Here is a 27,834-nt window from a genome sequence, read left to right as displayed (position 1 = left end):
AAGGCTACCTGCAAAAGAAGGAAACTGGACCACTTTCTGACACCATACACATAAAACAAACTCAAAATGGATTAAGGACCTGAAGCCATAAAAATCCTAGAAGACAGTACAGGCAGTAATCTCTCTGACATTGGCCAAAGCGACATTTTTCTAGATATGTGTTCTGAGGCAAGGGAAACAAAAACAGAAATAAACTATTGGGACTATACCCAGATGAAAAGCTTTTGCACAACAAAGGAAACCATCAACAAAACAAAAAGGCAACCTACAAAATGGGAGAAGATATTTGCAAATGATAGATCCAGTAAAGGGTTAGTATCTAAAATACATAAAGAACTTCTACAACTTAACACCAAACCCCCCCAGATAATCCAATTTAAAAATGGGCAGAAGATCTGAATAGACATTTTTCCAAAGAAGACATACAGATGGCCAACAGTCACACACAAAGATGCTCAACATCACTAATCATCAGGGAAATGCAGATCAAAATCACAATGAGATATCACCTAACACCTGTCAGAATGGCTAGAATAAAAAAAAACAAGGAATAACATATAATGCTGTATGTTAACTAACTGGAATTAAAATTAAAACTTTAAAAAAAAAACAAGAAATAACAAGTGCTGGGAGGATACGGAAGAAAAGGAATCCCTGTACACTACTGATGAGAATGTAAATTGGTAGGGTCACTGCAGAAAACAGTATGGAGGCTCCTCAAAAAATTAAAAATAGAAATGCCATATAACCCAATAATTCCACCACTGAGTATTTACCCAAAGAAAATGAAAATGCTAACTGGAAAGGACATATGCATCCCTATGTTTATTGCAGCATTATTTACAATAGCCAAGATATGGAAACAGCCCAAGTGTCCATCAATAGATGAATGGATAAAGAAGATGTATATATACGCAACAGAATACTACTCAACCATTAAAAGTATGCAATCTTACCATTTGTGACAATATGGATGAACCTAGAGGGTATTATGCTAAGTGAAATAAGTCAGACAGAAAGACAAATATCACTGATTTCACATATGTGTGGAATCTAAGAAAAAAAAATAAACAAATAAAAAACAGAATCAGACCTAAAATACAGAAAACAAACTGATGGTTGCCAGAGGGGAGGGAGCTGGGGGGATGGGCAAAATGGGTGAAGGGGAGTAGAGAATATAGGCTTCCAGTTATAGAATGAGTAAGTCACAGGAATAAAAAGTACAGCAAAGGGAATATAGTCAGTGGCACTGTAACAGGGTTGTATGGTGACAGATGGTAGCTATACTGGTGATCATAGCATAACGTATAGACTTGTTGAACCACTGTTTTATAACATTGCATTATCCACTGTACTCAAAATAATAATAATATTATTAAAAAAAAGATTTCCAGGGGCACAAAACCCATAAATACTCCAGGAGAGAGGTAAAAGGAGCAACGGCAAGGTGAATATAAGAGAATCTGAAATTCAGGGGAAGAACCCTTGGTGTCAGGAAGGGATGTTTCTTCTACATACAGAGTGCCAATTCAGCATTTAACCCAATGCTGAAATATGAATCTTTGCTTCAGTCCTATCCAAATAAAATAATAAAAGCCATGCTTGATTTTCATTATTTCCTGGAGGCAGGCTGAATAAGGAAAGGATTTTTCCATCACTGGTGTCTGGGGCCCTTATACTCCCTCTGATTGTCACCAGTATTTCCCCTTCCCTGCAATTACCCTAAGAACTCCTTGTGACTCCACTGTTCACACTGTTACCAAGGAAAATTAGTGATAGGCTAGATATTATAAAGAAGAGATGGGAAAAAGCAGCACCTCAACTTGAACTAACAGCTGAGAACAGACAACTTCCAAGAAAGGATATGCAGAAAGTAATACAAGATACTAGTTTCTTTCTGCCAACTTTTCTATATATCCAGGTTTCCTCCCAAGTCATCTATAGTTGAGAAAGCTGTAGAGACAAAATGGGAATCTGAGGAGAATGAAGTCCTTTCTTCCCCAAAGGACTTTCTGGGACACTATCTTTTAGGAGTCTCTCTAATGAAATAGAGGGGCATGGAGAACGGAGATAATGAGATAAAGAGATCCTCCCTTCACCTTGGAAACAACAGATGACACTGCTTCCCCTACTGGTTGGTTATTCCTGGTCTTTCAACCTTCATCTACATTTCTCTCATGACACAGATGTCTCATTCATCAATCCCTCCATCCCTCTTGGCCTTTGTCCAGGCAGTTCCAAAAGGATTACTTACACCAAGGGGGCTTCTCAGAGCGCTGCCGGAGTTGTAGGGTAGGTGAATGCAGAGTACGGGGTGGGGAAAATGGGCTATCTGAGGCCTGGTTGCTGTGCATAGAGTCAAAGAGGGCTGGATAGAGTGGGGAGAGAGAAGGAAGGAAAAAATGAGTTTGAGGAAGAATCCAAGAACCACAGGTTCTCAACATAAGCCAAAACAAACTTACGCTTTCTCAGGCTGAAAAGTAGTGTTTCCTAGGGACGCTTCACACAAACCATTTTTAATATTTTAAACTTTATATTATGAATATTTTCATTTTCTGTTCCACCGTATCTCCCCATTTTTAAAAAAAGTTGTTGAAAGACTAGTACAATCTATACTGATACATTCATCTCCTATATTTACCACATCAATGTGTTAACATTTTGCCATACTTGTTTCACCCATTTCTTCACGCTGAAGTTCTTTTTTAAAAATGAGAGACATTATGAAACATTTCAACTCTAAATTCATCAATATTCATCTCTAAAATATAAGGAATTTTTCCTACATAGCCACACACCATTAACAAAGCTAATAAAATTTAATAGTAATACCCTAATATCATCTAATACCCAATTCGTATTCAAATCTCCCTCAATTATTCCAAAAATGTCTTCTTTAGTAATATCCAAACATGAACCATGCATTACATTTTATTATGTCTCCAAAGTCTCTTTTGATCTGGAATATTATCCTCCCCCGCCCCCCTGCCACACACACCATTTATTTCCCTCACAGTGATTTTTTTAAAAAAACAGGTCAGTTGTCTCACAGAAATATTGTTTCCCACATTCTGGATTTGTCTGATTGCTCCCTCATAGAATTGTTTAACTTGTTTCACTATTGCTTGTATTTCCTATAAACTGGAAGTTAGATATAAAAGGCTTGATTAGATTATTCAGTTTAAATAACTTTGGTAAGAATATTTTAAGAGGTGATCCGATGTACTTTATATCACATCATATTAGAGGCACATAATATCTCACTGTCCCACTAAGTAAAGCTAAGTTTACTAACTGGGTTCAAGTGGTAGCCACAAGATCTTACCATTGAAAAGTTTTCTTGTTCTGATTAGAGGTAATTCTTGGGCACCATGCAACTCAATCAACATTTCACTTAATGGTGTTAGTATCCATTAATGATCCTTAATTATTTAAATGGTGATTTTCTAGTTCTATCAATCCTCCAACATTTATTAGCTGGCATATTTTCTGTAAAGAAGAGATTTCCCTGGGGCTATTTGATTACACTGAACTGCAGTTCTTACTGAAAAGGTAAAATAAGAGTTTATTTACTTCCAATTAGTTTTCAGAGAAAAGAGGTAGTGAAAGTATTCTCCAATTGTGGCAGATGCGAATTATTTTATTTTTGCCCACTTTTTAGTAGAATTACTTATTATTTATTATGAGCTTGTAGATTTTTATATATTCAGTGTACTTTAAATTATTTTTAAATGCTAAAATGTGGGGTGTCTGGGTGGCTCAGTCGGTTAAGCACCCAACTTTGGCTCGGGTCATGATCTCTAGGTTCATGGGTTCAAGCCCCGCATCAGGCTCTGTGCTGACAGCTCAGAGCCTGGAGCCTACTGGATTCTGTGTCTCCCTCTCTCTCTGCCTGCCCTCTTTGTCTCTCTCTCTCTCTCAAAAATAAATAAACATTAAAAATTTTTTTAAATGCTAAAATGTTCTGATTCTGGTCAGTGGGAGCCTCTTCAGGGCTTGATCACTTCCTTGCTTTTGTTATAACATGACTCAGGACCACCTTGTAATTTCCTTGTTCTAGACCATGCATTCTCAACAAAATTGGTTCTGGTGAGGGTGAAAAAAAATCTTAGCTATTCTGCTGGTTTGTGGTCCATCACATGGTCACAGACCATAAACACACATGTATTGTATATTTGTGGTATTAAAATTCCATATGGTGGGGGCTACAAGGGGAAAAACTAAAAGACTCTGGGGATGGAGTGTGAACACTGGATTTCTTTTCACTTATTTAGGTCTTCTTTAATTTATTCAGCAATGTTTTGTAGTCTACCGTGCAGAAGTCTTTAAACTTCTTGGTTAAATTTGCTCCCAGGTATTTTATTCTTTCAGATGTTATTATAAATGGTATTGTTTTCTTAATTTCCTTTTTGGATTGTTCATTGCTGTTTACAGAAACACAATAAATTTTTGTGAGTTTATCTTGTACCCTGCAACTGGGCTGAATTTGTTCATTAGTTTTGGAAGGGTTTTTTTGAGGATTCTTTGCTTTTTTTCTATATAGGGCCATATCCTCTGCAAATAGGTTTAATTTCTCCCTTTCCAATTTCAATTCCTTTTTTTTTTTTCTTGCCTAATTACTCTGCCTAAAATTTTCAGGACAATGTTGAGCAGTGGTGAATGTGGGCATCTTAGTCTTATTCTTGAATGTAGGGGAAAAACTTTTAGTCTTTTGCCATTGAGTATGATGTGTGTTATTGGTTGTTCATAAAGACCCTTTATCATGTTGAGGAAGTTTCCTTCCATTCCTAGTTTGCTGAGTGTTTTTTTCGTGAAAGGGTATTGGATTTTATCAAATGCTTTTCTATGTCAACGGAGATGATTGTGAGTTTTTCCCTTTGTTCTTTTATTTTTTATTTTTTAAAAGATTTAATTTTTTAACTTGTAAAAATAATGATAGAACAATTTTTTAAGTTTATTTATTTATTTTGAGAGAAAGCATGCACACACATGGGGAAGGGGCAGAGAGAGAGAGAGAGAGAGAGAGAGAGAGAGAGAGAGAGAAAGAGAGAATCCCAAGCAGGCTCTGCTTAGTGTGGAGCCAGACTTGGGCTCAATCACATGACCATGAGATCATGACCTGAGCAGATATCAAGAGTTTGATGCTTAACTGACTGAGCCACCCAGGTGCCTCTTTTAATTTTTAAATATTTTTATTTTTATTTTAGAGAGAGAGAGAGTGCATGCAAGCAGGGGAGAGGGGCAAGTTGGGGGGGGGGGCAGAGACAGAATGAGAAAGAGAGAGAGAGAGAGAGACTCTATGCTCAGCACAGAGCCCAAAGCAGGGCTCAATCCCATGACCCTGGGATCATGACATGAGCTGAAATCAAGAGAGGAACACTCAACCAACTAAGCCACCCAGGTGCCCCTCTTTTTGTTCTTTTAATGTAGTGTATTACATTACACTGACTGATTTTCTTATGTTGAATCATACTTGCATTTTTTTTTCACTCTTGCATTCTTGAGGTAAATCTCACTTAGCCAACTTGCTGTTGGATTTGGTTTGCTAGTATTTGGTTGAGAATTTTTGCTTCTCTATTTATAAGGGATATTGGTCTGTAGTTTAATTTTCTTATGGTGTCTTTATCTGGCTTTGGTATCAAGGTAATGACGGCTTCATAGAAAGTATTTTCTCCTATTCTATTTTTTGGAAGAGTGTGAAAAGTATTAGAGTTAATTCTTATTAACTATTTGGTAGATTTCACCAGTGTGCTATCTTGTCTTGGACTTTTCTTTCTTGAAAAGTTTTTCTACTGATTCAGTCTTTTTCTCTCTTACAGGTTATGTTCAGATTTTCCATTTCTTCTTGGGTCAGTTTTTATAGTTTCTGTGTTTCTAGGAATTTGTTCATTTCATCTAGGTTATCTAATTAATTGGCATATAATTATTCATAGTGCTCTCTTATAATCCTTTTTATTTCTGTAAAGTCAGCAGCCATGTCCCCAGTTTTATTCCTGATTTTGGTTATTTCCATCGACACTTGATTTTTCTTAGTCTAGTTAAAAGTTTGTCAATTATGTTAATTTTTTTCAAAGAACCAACTTTTGGTTTTGTTGATTCTTTCTGTTTTCTATTCCTTCCTCCTTTTGTCTTTGTTCTAATCTTCACTATTTCTTTTCTTCTACTAGCCTTGGGTTTAGTTCCTTAAAGTATAAAGTTAGGTTTTTGGTTTACCATCTTTCTTGTGTTCAAATGTAGGTGTTTACAGGTATAAATTTCACTCCTAGTACTGATTTTGCTGCATTCCATAATTTTTGGAATGCTGCATTTTCACTTTCATTCATCTCAAAGTATATTCTAACTTCCCTTGTGATTTCTTCTTTGACGCATAGGTTAAGAATATGTTTAATTTCAGGGTGCCTGCGTGGCTCAGTCATGATCTTGAGGTTTGTGAGTTTGAGCCCCCATCAGGCTCTGTACTGACAGCTCAGAGCCTGGAGCCTGCTTCAATTCTGTGTTTCCCTCTCTCTGATCCTCCCCCCACCCTTTCTCTCTCTCTGTAAAAAATAAACATTAAAAAAACCAAATGTTTAATTTCTCCATATTTGTGAATTTTCCAGTTTTCTTTCTTTTAATGATTTCTAGCACCATTCCAGTGTGGTTAGAGAGGATATTTGGTATGATTTCAATTTTTTAAAATTTATTTTTTTTGTGTCCTAGCATATGGTCTATCCTGTAGAATATTCCATGTGCACTTAAGAAGAATCTCTATCTGTTGGTGATGGAATGTTCTATATATCTGTTAAGTTTAGCTGGTTTATAGCATTATTGAAGCTGTTTCCCTACTGATCTTCTGTCTGGTTGTTTTATCTATTATTAAAGGTGAGATATTACACTATTATCATAGAACTATCTCTCCCTTCAATTCTGTCAATGTTTGTTTCATATATTTGGGGACTCTGTTGTTTGGTGAGTATATGTTTATAATTTTTGTTGTGTTCTTGATGAACTGACCTTTTTATCAACATAGAGTGACCTTCTCTGTCTCTTATAACAATTTTTTATTGAGAGACCATTTTGTCTGACATTGGTATAGCTACCCTGGCTCTCATTTCGTTATTATTTGCATGGGATATCTTTTTCTATCCTTTCACTTTCAACCTATTTGCATCTTTGGATCTAAAGTGAATTTTGTGTAGATAGCATATAGTTGAATGACTTTCTAAAAAACCCATTTTGTTAATCTCTGCCTTTTAATTGGAGAGTTTTATTCATTTACATTTAAAGTAATTACTGATAAGGAAGAGCTTAATTCTGCCATTTCACTATTTGTTTCTATACAGCTTATACTTTATTTTTTTCCTCCTTTGCTCCATTACTATAATCTTTGGGTTTAATTGATTTTATGTAGTGTACCATTTTGATTCCCTTCTCATTTCCTTTTCTGTATATTTTCTAGATATTTTCTTAGTGATCACCGAGGAGCTTACAATTAACATTCTAAATTTATAACAATCTTGTTTGAATTGATGACAGTTTAGCTTCAATAACATACAAAAACTCTGCTCCTATAAAGCTCAGCCCTCACCTTATGTTGTTACTGTCACAAATTATATCTTTATTTATTATATGCCCATTAATACAGACTTGTGATGATTGTTTTATTCATTTATGTTAAGTTATATATGACACAAAAAGAGAAGTTACAAATCAAAAATACAGTAATGCTGACTTTTATATTTACCAATGTAGTTACCTTTGTTTTGGTATGGTATCAAGTCACTATCTAGTGTCCTTTTATGTCAGCGTCAAAGGCTACTTTTAGCATTTCTCAGAAGGTCTTAATTTCTCTTTCATTTCTGAACAGTTTTGCTACATAAATAATTATTGGTTGACATTTTTTTTTTCTTTTAGCACTTTAAATATGTCATTCTATTGCTTTCTGGCCTCTGTGATTTCTGATGAGAAATTGGTTGTTAATCTTACTAAAGATCCCTTGTATGTGACAAGTTGCTTTTTTCTTACTACTTTCAAGATGTTCTGTGTCTTTTGACAATTTGATTATAATGTATCTCAGTGGATTTTTTTTTATGTTTATTTTTGAGAGAGAGAGACAGAGGTGAATGGGAGAGGGGCAGAGAGAGAAAGAGGCACAGAATCCAAAGCAGGCTCCAGACTCTGAGCCGTCAGCACAGAGCCCGATGCAGGGCTCAAACCCACGAACCATGAGATAATGACTTGAACCAAAGTCGAGCGCTTAATTGACTCAGGTCAATTGACCCAGCTGCCCCTAAGTGGGGATATCTTTGAATTTATCCTTCCTGGTGTCTGAATTATTTGGATGTATAGATTTGTGTCTTTATCACATTTGAGAAGTCTTCAGAGCCATTATTCAAATATTTTTTCTGCCTCTCTTTCTTTCTGGGACTCCCACTATGAATATGTTGGTATCCTTGATGGTATCCCACAAATATCTTTGGCTCTGTTAATTTTTTTCATTCTTTTTTCTTTCTCCTTCTCAAAATGGACACTTTCAAATGACTTATCTTTATTTTGCTGACTCTTTCTTCTGCATGCTCATATCTTCTAAGAAACCCTCTAGTGAGTTTTGCGTTTGTTATACTTTTCAGTCCCAGAATTTCTGCTTGTTCCTTTTTATATTTTCTATCTCTTTAATGACATTCTGTATTTGCTGAGACATTCTCCTGATGTCCTTTAGTTCTTTGTCCATGGTTTCCCTTAGCTCATTAACCATATTTAAGATAGCTGATTTAAAATATTTGTCCTAGGGAGTGCTTCCTCAGGGACTGTTTCCATTAATTTCTTCTGTGAATGGATCATATTGTCTTGTATCTTTGCATAGTGTATAATGTTTTGTTGAAAACTAGACATTTTGAATGATGCATTAACTCTGAGTATCAGATTATTCCCCCTCCTTAAGGTTTGTTTTCATTGTTTGCTGTAGGCTGTGGCTGTTTAGTGATTTTTCTAAACTCTTTTTGTGAAGTCTGTCTTCTTTATCATGTGTAGTCTCTGAAGTCTCTGTTCCTTTAGCTTGTTTCACAACTAGTGTTCTGACAAGGATTTCCTTGAATGCCAAGAACCAAAAGAAGGGGAGGGGAAGATGGGGGGAAAGGAGAAGGGAGGGAAGGGGAGTTCTCTCAGCCTTTACAGATTGGTTCTGTGTTGAGGTATTCCTTCAACAGTTAGCAAAACTGTTTACAACTCCCCCTTGGTCTTCACTTCTTGCTTGTGCCAAGTACAGAGTTCAACCAGAGGTAAAATCTTAGGGTCATCTTGTGTGTTTTCTGCACATGCGTCCCTCCCTAGGCATGCAAATGGCTTCTAAATTCCCCAGAATATGTGGGTGCCTTTGAATGCTTTAAGTTTCCAAAAAAATTCTCTCCCTAAGTCTTTACCCCAGGCTTTCAGTACACTTATTGTTTGCCTCAATTATAATTTTTGCCCCAGGAAGCAGCATGTTATTCATATGCCTTACACTGTTTTCAAGGAACACTCTCTGCTACTTTACTGCCCTGATTCAGGTCCAAGTTAAGTGAAACAAAGGTACGTACCCTGTGACAGTCTTTAGGTTAGACAAGTTAGAATAGATAAATTAGAATAGACAAACACAATTCTTTGAGAATAAAGTCTGTTCTCTCTTTGGAACCAGGGACCAGAGCCCCACACTGAGAACATGGCCTGCCGTCTTTAAGACTGATGCCAAAGTTGGGGAGAGGGTGGGATAAGAGACAGTAAAATGATGGGAAGCTTTCTCCCATTCTTAGGTTGCCTCTTTCTCAATTGACCATTTTCCTGGTTGATGCAAACTTTTGATTATTTTCCAGAGTTCTGACAAAGCTGATTCTGATAGTTTTTGCTTGATTTTTTGGTGCTTCTATGAAAAGACAAGCCCTTGGAACAACCTATTAATTAATTTTTACATTTAGATTTCTCAAATGTAAAATAAACATTTCTGAAATGTAGAAATAGACATTTCTAAAATGTCTATCTTTCCCCCAGTATTTTGAAATACTAACTTCATCTGTTTGTATATTTTCTATTCTGTTGATTGGTCTCTCTGTCCATTCACGTACAATACAACAGTGTTTTCATAATAGAAGTTTTATAGAATGTTGTGAGATCTGATAGGGCTAGTAACTTTTCACTACTCTTCTTTTTGAGGTTTTCTTTGGCTACTCTTGCTTATTTTTCAATGACAACTTCAGAATCAATTTGTCTGACTTTAGAAAAACAGCCGCATTTTTATTGGAATTATGTTAAATTTATAAATTAACTTGGGAAGTTATGATGTTGAATTGGCCTATGCAATTAAACAATTTTTCAAGTCTACTTTTGTGTCTTTTTAGAGTGCCTATATTTTTAATTTATTATTCATGTTCTAGGAAGCACAGGGGCAGAGACAGAGACAGACGTACAAGATAAGAGTATTCTCCATACCTGCAGATGCCTGTGCTTGGGCATCAGTGTGGCGCTGGCAGACGCTACTCAGGAATTCACTCACTTGACGCAGGGAAAGGGCATTATGCAGTGTTTCCAGAGGGTATATGGTAGGCACCATGGAACACCCTTCAAATCCTGTTAGAAAAGAGATGGGCAAAGTCAATGTTATTCCTGCCAGATATACCCCAATTGTCCAAGGAAGCATGGAGAGTCCCTGAGAGCCATCAGGAGAGTCCGTGGCTTTTGGAGATGGGGTATCCAAGATTCTCAAGAGTGGGAACTCTTTAGAGCCCATAAAGGAGTCTGTTTCTCACTTCCAGATTTCCTAAAAAGTCTACCTGCTAAGACCTCCAAGTGAATCGAATCATCTCTGATCCTACCTATGGAGAGCCTGCAATGACCCATGGAAAAATCAACAGAATTCCAATAGGGTAAGTACCTACATTGCTCCTGCTCTTTCTAGGGGAATAAAACAAAAGTCCAGAGGTAATGGTGAAATTGTAGGTCTAAATGAGGTAGGGAGGTCATGGAGCTGGGAAGAAACAGCAGGTTTCAGGGATCATGTAAAGAGAACTGGATTAAAGAGGAGGGCATGGAATCTGAGGAGGGGTTCATGCAGATTTAGGATATGGGTAGAAAGACTAGCTGAAAGCTAGTCTGGAAGCAAGCTGGAGTGCATGCAATACACATGAAGCTCAGCCCAGGAAAACCACATGCATGAACAGGCTGGGGGATGGAAGTTCTTTCTTGGTCATTTCCATCACATCAAAGCTTCTCCCTTCTGCTCTCACTGGAAAACCCCAGAAGACTTGCTAGAATTTCTCTAGTCCATCAGGAAAATGAGGCAAACCCCTAGGAAAAAGAATAAATACTGATTCTCTGTGCTGAACCCAACAATTCCAAGGTAAGTTCCCCAGTCTGGGTTGGGTGAAGTGTAAACCTAAATTTGGAACCTTAATCCCAGGGCCTCTTGATGAAAGAAAAAAAAAAGTCCCCATTAGAGGATTAAGAACACACATCCCAAGTACTTTTTTCAGCCCCCAATCTTTCCTATGTCTCTTTACAATTCCTTAAAGAAACTAAGAGTAGGCACAACAACAATACCTATGTAAGACATAGCCTCTTGTTCCCTAATGACTAAAATCTATAACTCAAAAAGATTACACCTGACCATCTTCTAAGCTCTGGCCCTTGTGTGCTTCAAAGATTCGATTAAGACATTTGTGCCTCAATTTTCCCCTGTACTCTAGTGGCAGGAGCATAGAAGTATATAGTCTTTAGCTCCTCAGAGGGGCTAGAAAAATATTTAGATTTAAAAAAAAAAAAAAAAAAAAAAAGAAAAATATTTAGATTTGAAGATGGTGGTAGCTGAGGGTTATAGACACAAGAGCAGATTCCAGGGCAAGAGACTATTCCTATACTGAATAGAGTTGGGAATGGGTAACATTAGGAGGCAGTGAGAAAGGAGAACAGGAAGGGGATGAGCAGCCAATGCTACAGCTACCAGGCAGTCTGGCCCCAATCCCATCCAAGCAACTAAATGCAAGTCACATAACCTTAGGGTAAACAGGAGAAAGGAATAGGTGGACTCTCCTGCCAGAAGTGCAATAAGCAAAGCAGTCATCCCAGCCAGGGTAACGGCAGCAGCCAGCTTGGTGGCAGGGGGTACCGTAGAGGCACTCGGGGTCATCCTGGCCTGAGCGCAGCCAGTTCCGGAAGAGGCGCAGGTGGTAGGAGCACTGGTGCAGGTGATGCGCCAGCGTGGCATCCAAGGAGACTGGCCGGCCCCCTGGACAGTCAGAGGAAAAACTGCGCAGCAACCGGACCACAGGGTGCTGGTCATCCAGCAGCTCTGGAGGGGATGGGGGGGACCACGGCAGGAAGCACAAAGATAAAGAAAGAGAAGAGGGAGAGACAATGAGGGGGGCACTGAATGGCACAAGCATTACTAGGAAGTGGGACCACTCAACTCCAAGGTGAGCTAAGAGAGAAGGAGAGATGGTCAGAACCACTGGGTATCTCTTGCAGGGAAGAAGAGTCGGCATCACATGGAATCTAAAAGAAGGGGCTAGTGAAACCTCATCATACAGCAAGGCCCTCCCCTCTCTCACTGAGGATAAATTAAGTCAGTGCTTACAGAGAGCAGTCACATCATTCTAGATGGGGGTAAGCTGGCAGTTTTGTGGCTGGAAGTCTTGATTAGAGCTCCAGTGTCCCTGGTCATCCCTGAACAGATGATCCCTGAACATCCCTACTTAGGGCCTGCTTCACAGACAAATGTATTTATAAAGTTGGTATAGAGATGCAAAGATTCAAAGTCACTTAGAGAAGAGTATCAAAAATGGTAGAGGGAATCAAGATAGAGTTTGAAGCTAAAAAGGCTCAGGCCAGGCCTCTGGACCAGACTCTAAAATAGCCACAAACAGGGAAGGTATTAGATAGGTGGCTAAGGAGATTGGCAGAACACCAGGTATAGAGGTCCTTTTAAACAGAGTATGTAAAAAACGGAATCCGTAAGTGAAAATGATGATATTGACTAATCAGCCTTTACTCTTACCCAAATATGCAGATATTTAAAAAATAATTGCATAAATCTCAGGATTCAGGAGACACTGTATCTATTACATAAGCCAAAAAAAAGTTAGGTAATTTTATATTTTCTTCCCACTGCTGTCTAACTTTGGTCAGCTGGTGAGTGGAAAAGCTTCAATCCTGAACCACTTACAATTTTAGCTGCGTGGCAAACTTTGTGGATATATGCAATTCAAATGCAAAAGGTTGAAGGCAGTGAAAGGCATGTGGAAAGGGGCATAGGAGGAGCAATAAGGAAAGGATCCTAGGAGAAAGGTATGCTGTCTTAAGACCTGATGGTATAGACAAGTTATGTTAGGGTAGCTAAAGAACTCCCAGACCAGAAGTGGTTCCACAGAGTGATCTTATGAGACTATGGTTTCCAGAGACATTATTATGGATGTCAGGAAAGGTTTCAGCTCTATCCAGGCACTAAGTGTATCCTACAAGAAATGGGCTTGGTAAATCCAATGGGTACATTCTAACATTCTGGATAAGGGTAAACTAGTCTCTTTCCCACTATATTAGTTTACTTTAGTGAGTTCAGCATGCAGTTTAGTAATGGGCCATACTTGTATACTCAACATAGTCACAGGATGTGACAGAAGCATATCAGGAACAGAGTCAGGGATAGGCTGACAGATGTTCTCCTGCTAAAGTGAGATACTGCCTTGCCTCCTTGCCAAAGCTAGGTCAGGTTTTCCAGCTGCTATTTCAAAGACAGACCTTATGGCAAGGAAATGGTGATGATGGGACAGTAGGTTGGCATATTGTTGTGACTAATCTGCATAAACAATTGTAGACAGAGCATCCACTCTGTAATTGCTGGGTCAGTGACGCAAGATTTGACCATGGGGTAGAGCCCTCATGTTGTCCAGAGGGACAACTTAAATCTAGATAATCTTCAGCAAGAGATGTAATAGCTCCAAATTTCTCCAACAGGTAGATCCCAGATTCTGGTATCTGAGGCACTTTAGCCTCCAAACTCAAGTACAAGAAGAGGGCCAGAAGGTCTCTGAGGAAGTGTGCAGGGTGTCAAAGGAGATCCTGAATTTTCTCTCCTGCACCATATCTGAATTGTCCAGGTCTTTCTTCTGCTCTTCCTTCAGGAGAATTAATTCTTCTCTTCTTCAACTGGTGAGGCTGCTAACGAAGGCTTCAGGGAACTAGAGATATATAGGTTTGAGGATCTGTTTTATGAATTTGGATCTTTTCTCATAAAGCCTAAGAACTAGGCTAAATCAGTGATTTAGCTCTGATTTCAGGGGCCCAATTTCCTGGTACTATATTCTATACTCTAAGTAACACATCTCATAAGTCCAAGTCCCAAGTTGTGGGGTTGGGTTGGTGCGTGAGGCTCTACTCTGGAGATGATTGTGACACATGAAGGCCAGAAGAATTTGGAGCTAAATGTGAAGGCACAGCGATGCCACTCTAAAAGGGGAGCTCCTGTCACAGGCACAAATGGGAGCCGGGGTGGGGGTGGGGTTATAAACCGAGCAAGTATAGGCTAGTCAACCTAGGGAGATTTCAGCAGTGCCTAGTGGAGAAGTATGGCCTGACTGGGCTAAAATCTAGCAGCTGCCACTGGCTATGGAGGTTTTTCCAGCCAGGAAGCCAGGCTAATTTTGCCTCCTTTGCAGAGTCTTAGTTCTCAGACAGAAGAAAATCATATATAAAGAAACCGGATTTACCTTGAAAACAAGGTACAAGGCAGAGAGAAACGAGGAATATGAAGGATAAAACAGGGAGTAAGTCCTGGGTTTCCCTGCCATGCCCTACAAAGAGACCACAGCTCTTCAATTTTTGGTTTACACAGATCTCTAAACTCTCCCACCTTAGTATGACCAGACCAGTTCTTCAATATTCTTGAAGTATTATTCCTTCCTAAGTCCCCCAGAATTCCCAGGTGACATCTCAACCTTCACTTCAAGCTTATCTGAGATAGCAGTGTCTTAGGCTGGGGCTAAAGGGAAACTGTGTAGTAACTCGTGTTATATAACCCAAGGTACAATCCCTTTTCCTTTACCTACTACCTCCTACTCCTTTCTTTCTCTCTTTATCCCAAATTGGTCTGGGCTCCTGTTTTCTAGGCCAACGCCCTAGGTTAGTAGTAACATAAAGCAAATGTCAGGAGCACAAGAGCCACATAAAGTACACACAATGATAGGAGATAGGAATATGGTGATGGAAAACTGTAAACTCAAGACCTTATGGGTATGCTTGGGAGCTGGGAACTGCAGCAACATTGCTCCAAAAGAGAAACAAATTAGTCATTCACTCCAACAAAAAGTTGGAGAAAAAAACAGGAAGACCAAACTTATAAGCTGAGGAGTAGGGGGAAAAAAAAGACATGGGGATAATACAGGAAATACTATTCTCTTCCTAAGAAGGAGAACCATTGTCATGTTTGTACAAAGCCCAGCAGTCATGTGATGGGAAAGGGAGAGGTTTAATTAATGTTTTGGTGATGATGCTGAAAAAAGTGACAGAACAATGATGATGGTGACCATGGATGTAAATCCCTGAGTTGCCACACAGATAGAGCAGCCAGGCTGCAGCCAAGAGTAAAGTTTGTCACAACAAGGAGTATGTCCCAAGAGGGACACTGGTGAGTGGTTCAGAGACACCAGGTTGCCAACACAGTGGAAGACAGAGGCAGAGTCAGTGTCAGAACTCAGAGGTTAAGTGTCTGGAGGTGACATGATGAGGGGGAATGACATTGAGTCAGAAGCAAACGTACCGTTAGTCGGATGCTTTGCAAACGACACAGAAAATCGTTTTACGGCCGGGACAAACAAGAGCTCTGGGGAGAAAAGACATCATGGGGATTATACCCACCCCTGCCCCCACCCTCTGCTCTGGAATTTGCCCACAATATACTCTGTTCTTTACAGTTAGTATATGATCTGTTCCCACCCCACCCCCTAGATTCCTGACTACTACCTTTTGATCTTCTCCTTTGGTATAATCTCCTTGTAGGAATCTGTATGTCATTTCTACCACAGTACGACCCCACAAACAACCCTAATTTCACCACAACATTCTCTTTCTGGTCATTTGGAAATAAAATCTGTGTAAAAACTTTCCTCCCTTCCCCCAATCTCTTTCCATATCATCTTTCCTGCCTTGACTGAGCAACTTCCCCATCCCTGATTTCCTAGATTTTAATTAAGATTCCACTGCATTCTTCCTGACCACGGATCATCCTCCTTGGTCCTTGCTCCTATAGGCCAGAATCCAGGAAAGAATATAAAGGTGGAATAAATTGATGTAGCAGGGCTGTATGTGGGAGATTATGAAGGGATAAGCATAAATAAGTAGTATTTGTATGGTGAGAGGGAATGCAAATGGAGGGGTGCATGGGGTCTTGGTTCCTTCTCCCCTCTATAATTGATGAAGAAAACTTGCTATAAGGCCAGAGTCAGTGCCACTTTAAGTATGAATAGTTCTTGAGCTGTGTCCGCGCTGGGGGACAAGTGAAAAAAAGAGTTGCCCCCCAAACCCACCCACATACCATCTCGGTGCTTGAGACTGGCAGGTGGTAGCTTTTTGCCATGGCTGCGGGCGTAGTCCTGAAGATTCGGAGCGCTGGAGGAGCCACCCAGCACTGTGGTGCTGAACAGCCCTGTGCACTGTGAGCCTGCAAGGCCGGGAGTGCATTAGTAGCCACACAAAGCTGCAATTACCACACAGAAGTACACATAACTTCACATGACAACATCAAGACACATACATATAGCTACTCAGAGCCACCACCATGTGGCCACTTCTCATAACCACAAACAGATTTCACTATTGTCCATAGTCGCACCGGGCAAGCAAGGTAGGGATTCTGCTAAAGATCTATATACTAGATACAAGAGACCACTACAAATACAATGTTAGTCATATTAGGGGACTCAAAGCTACTGAAAGGCATAGACTGTTTTCCAGGTGACTCTTAGGAATGCTAAAAGAATAGGTAGATCTCTCTAGATCTCCCTAGATTTAATTCAGTGCTCCTTACCCTGGATATAGAGTTTGAAGAATTGAGAAAAAACATACTTTATAGACTTACAAGGAAAGAACTTTGATTGAAACTAGAGACTAGGTTTTGAGCACTCAGCCCAAATTTCAAGTTCATGTAAGTTTCAATCCCTCCTAAGTTTTTCATCCAACATTCCCCTCCTTCTATCTCTCTTCAGGCCTTTTTCACGTTTCCCAAGAAAAGAAGTATGAGACTCACTGAATTTTTAAAGCTGGAAGGGACTTAAAGATTATCCAGTACAATCTCTTCATGTTAGAGGTGAAGAAACTGAGAGTCAAAAGGGATCTCATTTACTCAAGGTCATATAGTTTGTTAGGAGCTAAGCTAGACTAGAGTCCAGGTCTCCTGATTCTGAAGATCAGTTGTGTTCATTTAGAAAAGACATAATTATTTTTTTCATCAAGAAGAAACAGAGCATTGTTTCTGAAGTGAAGATGGACACAAATTAAAGGCATGTGAAGAGTCAGGTGACTGCATGCAGAACATGCCTACTGTGTGCTGAGGACCCTATTAAGAATGAGGACCTGATAAACACGAAACAATGAAAAAGCCATGTTTTTCTGCTCTCAAACATTTATTGTCTCATAAACCCTATCTCAAAGCCAGATGCCTACACACATAAGTTCAAAGAAAGCAAAGGGAACTCTACTGCCAGAGGAGTAAATAAAACTTAAAAAATCTCTGAAGCAAATAAACCAGTCAATGTTCCAGATATTATTGAGAGTAGGGTTGAGACTCCAAAGTCCCCTCTCCTACTGTAGCTCACAAGGACAGAGTGGGAGGAAAGAGACAAGATTGACACCTAAGTTTCAGGTGTTGCATCTCTCCTTCCAAATCCATCTTAGCCAAGGCCTTGGCTTTGGCTTTGGAACTTAATATAGCAGAGATGGATAGAATGGAAAGGAGGTCAGCTTCCTTTGAGCCCACAAAGAAGGTGTCATGGTTTCAGGGGTCCCAGCATTTCAAAGCTACCATAAAAATCAAGAAGCTTAGACGGCTAATAATCTCTGTCCTGGAATTCAAGATTGCTGCTCTATGCAGCACCTTCTCCTACTTTTCATGTGTAAACAGGCTCTAGAATGGGGCTCAAATAAAGCTTGTTAAATATGTCTACTTTTCTTCACAGAAGCTGAAACTAGCAGACTTTATCCCAGACCACCCGAGCTTTGTTCTATATTTACTTCCTCCCCTAATAATTTTCTGGTGCCATCCTGCCAATCTTGCCCTGTCCAGTCCTTGGATCATCTCAGAGGGTAGTGTCTAGGTTACCACCACCCTTGTTCTTGACAGCACTCCTACTCAACTGGGCCTGACACACCTATCCTCATTTTCAGCCTACTTGAAACCTATTCGTTACTGAAACTTCTAGGAAGAGAAGTCTGTGTCACAGATCCATCAATTTGCCATTTATTTTCCAGGCCCCAAACCATCTACCTCATCTCAGGGATCTAGAAGGCAACCTACTTCCATAAAACTAGCCAGGAAATTTACCAAAACCTTTCTCCCCCTTGCTGGTCCAAATGCTGATTATGTTTAGGCCAAGAAATTGCCAAGGACAAAATTAACAGAAAAATGAAAGGAGCTAAATGGAGTGAATAATAGGACAAGATAGAAAGAGCCGGAGAACCAAGTCCAGACGCCACACAATTGTCTCTAACTGCCAGTTTACTTACTGGCTCACAAGACACTGTATTCAAAGATAGCCCCTCCCAAGGACCACTCCCCGCTCCCAAAGAATACAATACCCTCTGAGGCTTGGTCCTTCCTGCAGTCTGTGTTCTTAGGAAAGGTTGAATGATGTTCTCCACCCCTCTCCAGGAATCAAAAAAATCAAGAGACATTCCCTCAAAGTCCTGAGAGAAGCCTCTGCCACTACACCAGTCTCAGATTTGTCCCTCAATTTTCAGGAAGGAAGGAAAAAAAATTACAGGATTAGGAAAGGATGAAAGAGCCATGGAGGTAGGAGGGGCCTGAGCAGGGATACAATAAACATAGGTCTCAGAGGAAGACATGGCACAAGTTGTCCAAATGAGGAATATGACACTTATGAGGAGGTCACAAGTACATCTATTTATAGTTTTGTCTCTGGTAACTCTGAAGTATCAGAGTCTCCATGGCCCCTTAAGGTTGGGGCTAGACTGGGAGGACAGATAAGGAATGAGAGGGGAAGCCAGAAAAAAGTCCTTCAGCCAGAGAAATGGGAGTTGGTATAAAAAAACAAAAGACAAACACCTTCCTGGAATGGAAACAATCATCTGGGTTCAAAGTTCACACCTAAACATGGCTTCTCCCAATTCATCCTCCCTAGCCCCACCGACAATTCCACAGACTGAAATGACCCCAACACCCATGACTAAGGTTTCCCACAATAAAACCCTGAGGAACAGACAGACACACCTCCCCAACAACAACAGGTGAGATGCTGGAAGACCATACCTAGGCCACTCTGCTTCATCTCCGTTGGTGGCCGTGCAGATGAAAAGAGCCGGTAGCCACCAGGCCTCGAGGATGAAGTCTCAGAAAGCACCTGGAGAAAAAGGACTCTGTATTACCATTTTGGCACCTCAACCAAGAAGTCTAAAACCCTGGTCCTGAATTCCTGCCCCTATAAAGCCAAGCAATGTCAGAAAGTCTGGAAGAATCAAAAGATTTTTATGGGGGAAGAAGAATGAAAAGGGAATGAAGAATGTACTTCGCAGAGGGAACTGTACAGGGAATCCCATACCAGAAGGCACTTGTATTTCCAAGATGCCTGTCCCCATTGCCCTTCTATCCCAAATCTGAGAAATCATTATTCAACTATTTTCAGTTCTCAGCAGAGCAGTATTCCTTAATCTTATCTATCCCTCCATGGGATTCAGAAAGCCAATCACAATAGCTGAGTAACAATAAGAAATAAAGTCTGGCTACCCTCTCTTCTTTCCATGGGACAACTGTGGTTATGGCAACCACACTCAGTTTCTTATCTGAACCAGGAGGCCCTCCCCTCCATGTCTGGAGACGTGTAACAGATTTCTAAAAAGGCTACGAGGGCCTAATCACACAAACCCCAACATACACACCCTCCAACCCCCAGATAATGTTCTGAGTCCCTAGGTCCCAAAAGGCAAAGATAGAGGCAGGAAAGGAAGATGAAGTAGGGAGGGACACCTGTGTGCAGGATGCCAGGTGAGTGGTGGACACAGCCCGGGGCTGTAGGCCGATGGCTGGGGAAGGCCGGGGGAGGTCTCCTGACCTCCTGCGGCGCCGTCCCCGCAAGGGGATCAGGTCCAGGTTCCCCGTGCACTGCATGTTCATGACCTGCAATCAGACCGGGTGGAAAGCCGGTCACGGCTCCTTTAACTCCCAGGCTCCCAAAAGCCCCAGTGAGGCAGAGCTAGTTATAGACCTGGAGAGGATCATTACCTAGGGCACAGCTGCTATGAAGGTCACAGATCTATATTCTAAAACTGTCCAAAAATATGAGATGACAAGAGCAGAAGAAGGGATGGGGGAAGGGTTGTAGTCAATAAGGATAAAACTACCAATGCCTATACCTATAGAATAAGGAAAGGAAATATTAATATTAAAAGGCTGTGTGACCAAGGAGTAAAGAGACAATTTTCTTGCAAAACTGAGGAACATATCTTGGGCTACCATCATCCTGGATAAGCCATGGTATAAGTAACACTAGGAACTAAAAGGAAGGAATGTGGTTACAACAGGAAGCTTCCCTATAGTCCTGAAAGAAAAAAGCCAACTCCTCAAGTCTGAGAGATGATACACAGAGGGCTCTGCTTTGCCTATGTCTCTCGACTGCTTAAACCAGAAAAGTGGGGGTTAAGCACAACAGTGCCAGAGAGACTGGCAGACGATGTGAATGGGGAAGACATTCAGATGTGGAAAAGCATTTTATTGATGGAAGATTATACATCATTCTGTCCATTTGATCTAGTCACATGAGTCTGCAGGGTACTAGTATATTATGGATACTAAGTTATACATCAAAGGGAAAATGATGCATACCACACTTAAAGAAGCTCTGAGTAGTCACAACATCAAATCTATCTTAAAATAATCAGGAAGAAAAAATAAGCCCGAAACAGAGTGCAGTTTATCTTTCCAACTTTCTCCAAAATCTGAACTGTAAACCTCTGGCTGAACCTATGTAAGCTAGTTGCAAATTCTTCTGAGTAGTCCCAAAATGAAAGATCAATTCCTTTAAGACAGAGAGCTGGTACAAAGCCAGGTGAACAGATTTGTCTGTCAAAGCAGGACCCAAATCGGACAGTCAGAGTCACTGAGACAGGGATAAATCATGGGGTCAAAAAGAGTGCATTGGGCCCAAGAGGAAAAGACTCTGCAGGAAAAAACCAGGAACAAAAACCCCAGCACAGTTAGCTGGATACAAGGTAATATTTACAACAGTTACTTCCTCTAGGCTAGAGAATTGGAACCAGGCCTAGAGGCAGACACAGGCCCAGGTCCCTAGATCTCCTCATCAGAACAGAGGGTAAGACAGAGAGACCTCCATACTTTATTTCCTTTCTGGAATGAATACCGATAACTCTAAAGGAATGAAATTAGAGTGCTATATAATTGCTCCTGTTTGAGCTATAGTTTTTAACCCAAGGGAACAAAGAGATGGAGACAGCCTGGCCTTTAATATCAATTGTTTTATTATTATAGCTACTGTTTACTGAGCATCTATATGGTGGATATTGCTTGTGTTTCATAGACAAAAAAAACCTTGAGGCTTGGAGAAGTTACCTGTCCAAGGTCACACAGCTTCTAGATATCAGCCTGGGAGTTTAGCCCAGAGTTCATGCTATTTCTACTATATTTCCTTTTAAAGAACAGCCTTTTCAAATTCATCCAAAGGCCTCCTCCTCATTATCATCTCTTAAAATCCTATCTCTCGGCACCTCTCACTGATATCTCCTTAATCTCAGAGGTAGCAACCAACTTAAAGGAGCTTTATTGGGAGACCAGCTATGAAACGGAGATTAAATAAAACATATCCATCAGGGGCAGAAGGACTCTGCTTAAGGTGCCAAGAATCCCCCCAAAGTGATTCAGAGGATTCATGGATATTGTCCTATGAGCAATTCCACCACTTCTTTCTCCCAAGCCCCTCCTATTACCTCCATGGAGCCAGCTTTTCGGTTACGAATGAGGGGTGATCTCCTTGGGAGGCCAGGGCCCTCAGGGGGCTGAGGTGAAGTCTGCAATGCCCGGTCTGGCTCATCCGATGCCTTCCCTGGGCACAGGTTCTCCATGCTGCCTTGGTCTGCTTTCATCTCTTCATTCTACCCAACAACAAGCACAGATTCAAGAGGAGTTAATGGCCTCCAGCCTTCTAATCCTAGACCCCCAACCCTCTTACCTCCCTGTACTGTTTTCAAGTTTTCCACCACTTGGTTCCTAAATCCTCTAATCTAAAACCCCAGCACTCCAACCCACCTCAGAAGAAGCTGGACGGAATCCATAGCCAGTTGGGGCGTTGCCTTCTTCCTCAACACCTTTCACTCCAGGGCTGAAGTGTAGCTCCACATGGAACCGCTCCTCTGATAAGGGATCCTATGGGGCATCAACAGATGAAGGGGCAGTTGGAAAAGCTGAATATGGTGGTGGAAGACCAGGCAGGGACAACAGAGAAGAACTCAAGAGGATATATCCTCCCAGAGATGAGGTTCCAGTATCTCACTCCACTTTGGGGCTGATCTATCGTAAGCTTCCCCTTAACTATAGTCTAGTGTTAAAGGTTCCTCATTACCTCACTTCTACCATTTGTGATCCACCACCCCACACAACTTTCTAGCCTCCAGTTCTACAACTCTTTCCATCCTTCTCTCACAGTAATTCAGTTTTGCTACAGTACATACAGCAGCACAGTTAAAGATACCTTTGTGAAGCCAGATGAAAAACGTATAATAATGTTTGAGTGAAAAAGACTCATTATAACATCATCCCAAATTCTATACCCTCCCTAATGCAGAGCTATGTTGTCTGATAGCTCTCTGACTCAACACCATCCCAAAACACTTTTTTTGTTCCAGAAGGAATCTCCTGGATGCTCTGTGACATGCTGTCCTTGGGTGTCACACCTAGCTGAATTCTACAAATTATAAGGATATGAAAGTTTCTAAGATGAGAATTAAGGAGAAAGAAAGGGCACCCTCATTACCCACCCCCCCCACTGGCTAATGCTCCTCACCCGTGTGTTGTCCTCATAAAGCATGATGACAATCTGGGTCATATAGTTGAGCTCTGAAATGGCACTAAGATAAGCCAAAGCTCGCTGCCATTGTGCATCCTGGGTCTCCTACCGAACAAAAGAAGACGAAAGTCAATGACCAAGGACTAGGAAGTCAGGGAAGGGGCAGGGACACAAAGAGAATACAGAAGGCTTGTAATAAAAAGCAGGAAGAGGAGAGTAAAAGAATGCTTGGAATAAATGTTCATACGTTGAAGGAAGGAGGATCCTTACATCAAGAAGTCCCCCATAACGGAATACACTGAGTAGGGAATGGACATGGCTTTCACTGGTGAAATAGAGACGTGTTCGAACATGGCGACCTGGGGAGAGCACCCCTCGAGAGTACCTAAGATAAGAGCTAAGTCATTCACACTGTCAGATAATCTTCTTCCCACCCTTCCACAAAGTCTTTCCTCCCAACTCAAAGACTGCTTTCTTTTCTATCCCAGGATCCCTTCTATTCTTGGTTCCCCAAGCTGTACCAGCCTGGATTCCCCCCAGGGCTCCCTGATATGCCCCTCCCTCCATCCAGCACCCCTCCCAGCCCTCCCTCACAGGGGATGCAGCTTGTTGACAGACTCATCCTCGTGGGTTCTCTGCAGGTCAAGTAGTATCTTCCGCAACAGTGGAAGACAGAAGCCCACAGCAATTTCCAGTTTCTCCTCCCGACTGATCCCGTATTCCTAGGGGCCACAGGCCAGGAATAAGTACATCAATGAATCTTGTTTCCCTCTTGCCTCATACTCCCAGGCCCAAGATGATGCTTGTCTTCACCTCAGGTCTAGAGTTTCTTTCATATCTACCACATTCCCCCTCTCCAGGTGTCTCCTCAGTTAGCCTCTTGCACTTACTCAGAGCCAGAGTGAACCCTGACAAATATAGCAACTCAACTAATTCTTTCTCTAAGTTTTCTTTCCCTGGTTCCCACACCATCCCTCCTTTCTGCTTTTCTCCCCTTCCTTTCCCAGTGCCCCAGGCTATGAGACACACCTGGGGAATGACCACATCAGCCAGTGCCTTAGAGAGACGTAGTAACTCTGCTGTGCCTTGAAGTCCCAGACTCCCATTGTGCTGCACATCATACTTGACACAGTCATAGATGTCAGGGATCTTACTGATATCATAGCGCCCACTCTTCTGTCGAAAGTCACGCTCTAGCTTGCTCCAACGCTGTAGCATGAGCTCTAGAGTCTCACTATGGTAGAGTTGCAGGTCTGGAAGGAAGACAGACAGTCAGAAAGAACCAAAGATTTTACCTTCAACAAAAGACCCTAAAAAATCTGCAGTAGAATCAGAGAGATGAGGATGCCTTGTTTCAGACACTTAGAAGAGGGCACAGGAGTGCCTGAGTAACCCATCCATACCTGAAACCTTGAAGGGAAGATAGTACTATTCATACCCACCTACAGACTTGGGGTCCTGCATCCTTTCCCGGATCTGATGAGTGAGGTTTTCAATCAGGGCAAATACCTGATCACAGACCTTTACAGGATTCTGGATGATAGCCATGGAGTTGAGGAGGGAAGTGCTTCCAGTGGGAGCGAGCTATGAGCAACAGAGAGATGAAAAGCAAGATAGGCTCTGTGCTGATTGTGCAGAATCCTGTGAGCCTATTACAGAAACTGTCTGCCAGTAAGATCTGTTTACAGGCTCACTCTAATGAGAATTCCTGGGCTACAGGGCAGACCACCAGTTCCAAGATGAGAGGATTGCTCAAACACACAGTCATCTAAGGAGGGTTGAGGGTAAAAGCCTTAGAATCCAGAGGAAATAAAATAAACCTAGGTTCTTTTATTGGGGGGTTCTAAAATATACATGGAAAATACTGAGGAATAAAGATTAAACCAACCCCTCACAATCCCTACACAAGGTTTTCATGAGTGGGTAACAGAGATAACAAAATCTTATTCCTCTAAACAAAATGTTAGCTTGAACCTACAGCAGAGGTCTTGCCTCAGAACTAGATTCCAGCTCAAGCTTTCAGGACAGTGACAGTCAATGAAGAATGGGGAAGTGAAAAGAGGATTATGGGTGGAATACACATATTCAACCTAGGTCCTCACAAGTCCCATTTTTGCTAGCAAAAAGAAGCAAGAGAGAAAGAAAAAGTGCTTTAGCTTTTGAATTTGACACTGATTGGAAAATAAGAGAGCAAGGTCCTGTCCTTATTAAGTCCTGCTCAGAGAAAAATACAAAAAATGCCATTCTCCAGACAATGTTCTCAGCTACTTAGCTCATTGAAGAACCCATCAGAAATGGTTACACCATATTGTGAATAGACTTAACTGAATATACTTAATACACTGAACTATACACTTTAAAATGATTCAAGTGGGGGGCACCTGGCTGGCTCAGTCGGTAGAGCAGTCAACTCTTGATCTTGAGGTTGTGAGTTTGAACCCATGCTGAGTGTACAGATAACTCAAAAAAAAAAAAAATCTTAAAAAAAAGATTCAAGGGGTTCTACAGCTTCTATAAAAATATACTTTCTTTAAAAAACAAATCCATCAGAAATGAGGAGCTATCAGTGGGAGGATAGTACAAAATCACTGTCTGGCATATGATTCCCAGTCAATCAAGGTCTGGATACACAGCAAAAAAAGATGACATTGGGTAATGGCATCCACTGTGATTACTACCGTGAGACAGTACACTATAGTGGTGAACAGTCCGGGCTCTCAGGTTAGACTCTTTAGGTTAATACTAATTAGGTGACCTTGGAAAAGTTGCTTAAATTTTTCTGAGGTTAGGTTTTCTCATTTTTAAAATGGGGGAAAAGTAGTACAAGTCCACAGTTCCTATGGTGGATTGCCTACAATCTACACTGTGTACTGGCCCTGTGACTGCTTAACCAAAATAAAATAAAATAAAACAAAACCAAAAAGCAAAGTTACATTTTACTAATTAAGTCTTGACATATACTTTAAAAGAGCTCGGGGGGTGCCTGGGCAGCTCATTCGGTTGAGCATACGATTCTTGATTTTGGTTCAGGTCATAATCTCAGGGTCATGGGATCAAGCCCCATGTTAGGCTCTGCGCTGAGCCTGGAGTCTGCTTAAGATTCTCTCTCTCTTTTGCTCCTCTCCCCTGCTTGAGTGCACTCTCTCTCTAAATTAAAAAACTGAAAATAAAAAATAAAAGAGCTTGGAAGGAGGCACCTAGATGGCTCAGTCAGTAGAGTGTTTGGCTCTTGACCTCAGGGTTGTGAGTTTGAGCCCCATGTTGGGTGTAGAGGTTACTTAAAAATAAAATATTTTTTAAAAATATAAAAGAGCTTGGAAGCTTCTGCTTTTGGGATGTCCTAAGCTACCATTTAAGAAGTCTGGCTACCATGCTAGAGAAACCACATGGAGAAAACATGTGGAGAGGAGAGGCTCTAAGACTATAGGTAGAGCATAAAGTGGGAGAGAACCCAGCTATCTTAGCAACCCAGTCAAGCCTTCAGATGGTTTCAGCCCCAACACATGGACAACATCTGGGCAGTTTTAGGAGAGACCCCAAGGAAGACCAGGTGAACCTAGAACTATGAGTAAGATAAAATGGATATTGTTTTAAGTTACTCAGTTTTGGGGTAGTTTTTTAAGTAGCAATAAATAACTGAAACATTATTTCATTCAAAATCTTTGGGACTGACTGTTTTAGAACTGAGAATTTTTCAGACTTTAGAGTTAATATAGCACATAGTCATATGTTATATAATACCTCTAGCAGGACTGAGGGCATAACTAAACACATTTATGTTTCTGCAGCACAATGTATGACTATTTACACTAAACAAAATAAATAGGAATTAGTAATAGTCTTTTTTTTTAAAGTTTATTTATTTATTTTGAGAGACAGTGCAAGCAGGGGAAGGACAGAGAGAGAGAGAGAGAGAGAGAGAGAGACAGACAGATAGACAAACAGAATCCCAAGCAGAATTTGCACTGTCCATGTGGAGCTGGATGCGGGGCTTGAACCCATAGATTATGACCTGAGCTGAAATCAAGAGTCAGAGGCTAAACTGACTGAGCCACCTAGGAGCCCCAAGAATTAGAAATAGTCTTATCATGTCAGGTTTTGCTACCAAATGAATCTTGGTGCCTGATCTTTTTTATTTTTGAAATTATGAGTAAGAGATTATAGACCCATACTTAACTCAAAGGGTAAAGATTGAATGAGAAAATGTATGGAAAGCAGTGTCTACAATGTAGTAAGTACCATTACTGATCACTATTAGTTAGAATTCTAGGAATCTGGGATGGCGGTACATTGGGCACAAAAATAGGGAGAGCCTGACCTGATCATAATCCTCAGGACCAAAGGGTGCATCCTGTTGCAAAATATGGTGCAGTCGAGCCTTCACCCGGTGCTGGCAGCTGCTCAAGGAATCGCCATCGCTGTCCAGTAGCCCATTCATGTTGGCACTCTTCACCATTTGTACCAAAATGGGTGTTAGCTCCCCTTCTAGAGCCAGAAGGCCCTGGAGGGGAAGCACAAAATCTGTTAGTTTTCCTTCCAGTCTACTTCCCCTAAGCCTAAATGGTCTCAGAGATCAAATGAGAGCTGGTGT

The 27,834-nt window shown here is 40.9% G+C and overlaps 1 protein-coding gene across 18 annotated transcripts in view; it reads right to left on the bottom strand.

The window, feature by feature from the left end:
- Positions 1-27,834, bottom strand: part of PPIP5K1 (diphosphoinositol pentakisphosphate kinase 1) — a 42,916-nt gene that overhangs the window by 3,797 nt on the left and 11,285 nt on the right. For 5 of the 18 annotated variants that reach the window (XM_019442328.2, XM_019442331.2, XM_019442330.2 and 2 more), the window contains 15 exons: positions 27,562-27,744; positions 24,686-24,827; positions 24,273-24,496; positions 23,838-23,965; positions 23,514-23,628; positions 23,241-23,348; positions 22,487-22,603; positions 22,168-22,332; positions 20,195-20,344; positions 19,481-19,571; positions 16,532-16,657; positions 15,758-15,820; positions 12,113-12,295; positions 10,441-10,578; positions 2,255-2,368 (listed from right to left, as the gene is read on the bottom strand). In XM_019442328.2, coding sequence (XP_019297873.2) covers positions 2,255-2,368; positions 10,441-10,578; positions 12,113-12,295; positions 15,758-15,820; positions 16,532-16,657; positions 19,481-19,571; positions 20,195-20,344; positions 22,168-22,332; positions 22,487-22,603; positions 23,241-23,348; positions 23,514-23,628; positions 23,838-23,965; positions 24,273-24,496; positions 24,686-24,827; positions 27,562-27,744 — 2,047 coding nt within the window. The remainder of the gene's footprint in view (positions 1-2,254; positions 2,369-10,440; positions 10,579-12,112; positions 12,296-15,757; positions 15,821-16,531; positions 16,658-19,480; positions 19,572-20,194; positions 20,345-22,167; positions 22,333-22,486; positions 22,604-23,240; positions 23,349-23,513; positions 23,629-23,837; positions 23,966-24,272; positions 24,497-24,685; positions 24,828-27,561; positions 27,745-27,834) is intronic. The other 13 variants (XM_053889133.1, XM_053889136.1, XM_053889124.1 and 10 more) reach the window with 12 other exon arrangements.

Source organism: Panthera pardus, unplaced genomic scaffold, assembly GCF_024362965.1.
Source record: "Panthera pardus isolate Hobbes unplaced genomic scaffold, ASM2436296v1 HiC_scaffold_24, whole genome shotgun sequence".
Lineage (NCBI taxonomy): Eukaryota > Metazoa > Chordata > Mammalia > Carnivora > Felidae > Panthera > Panthera pardus.
Note: the sequence above shows the minus strand (reverse complement) of the source record. Positions and strands in the feature narration are given on the sequence as shown.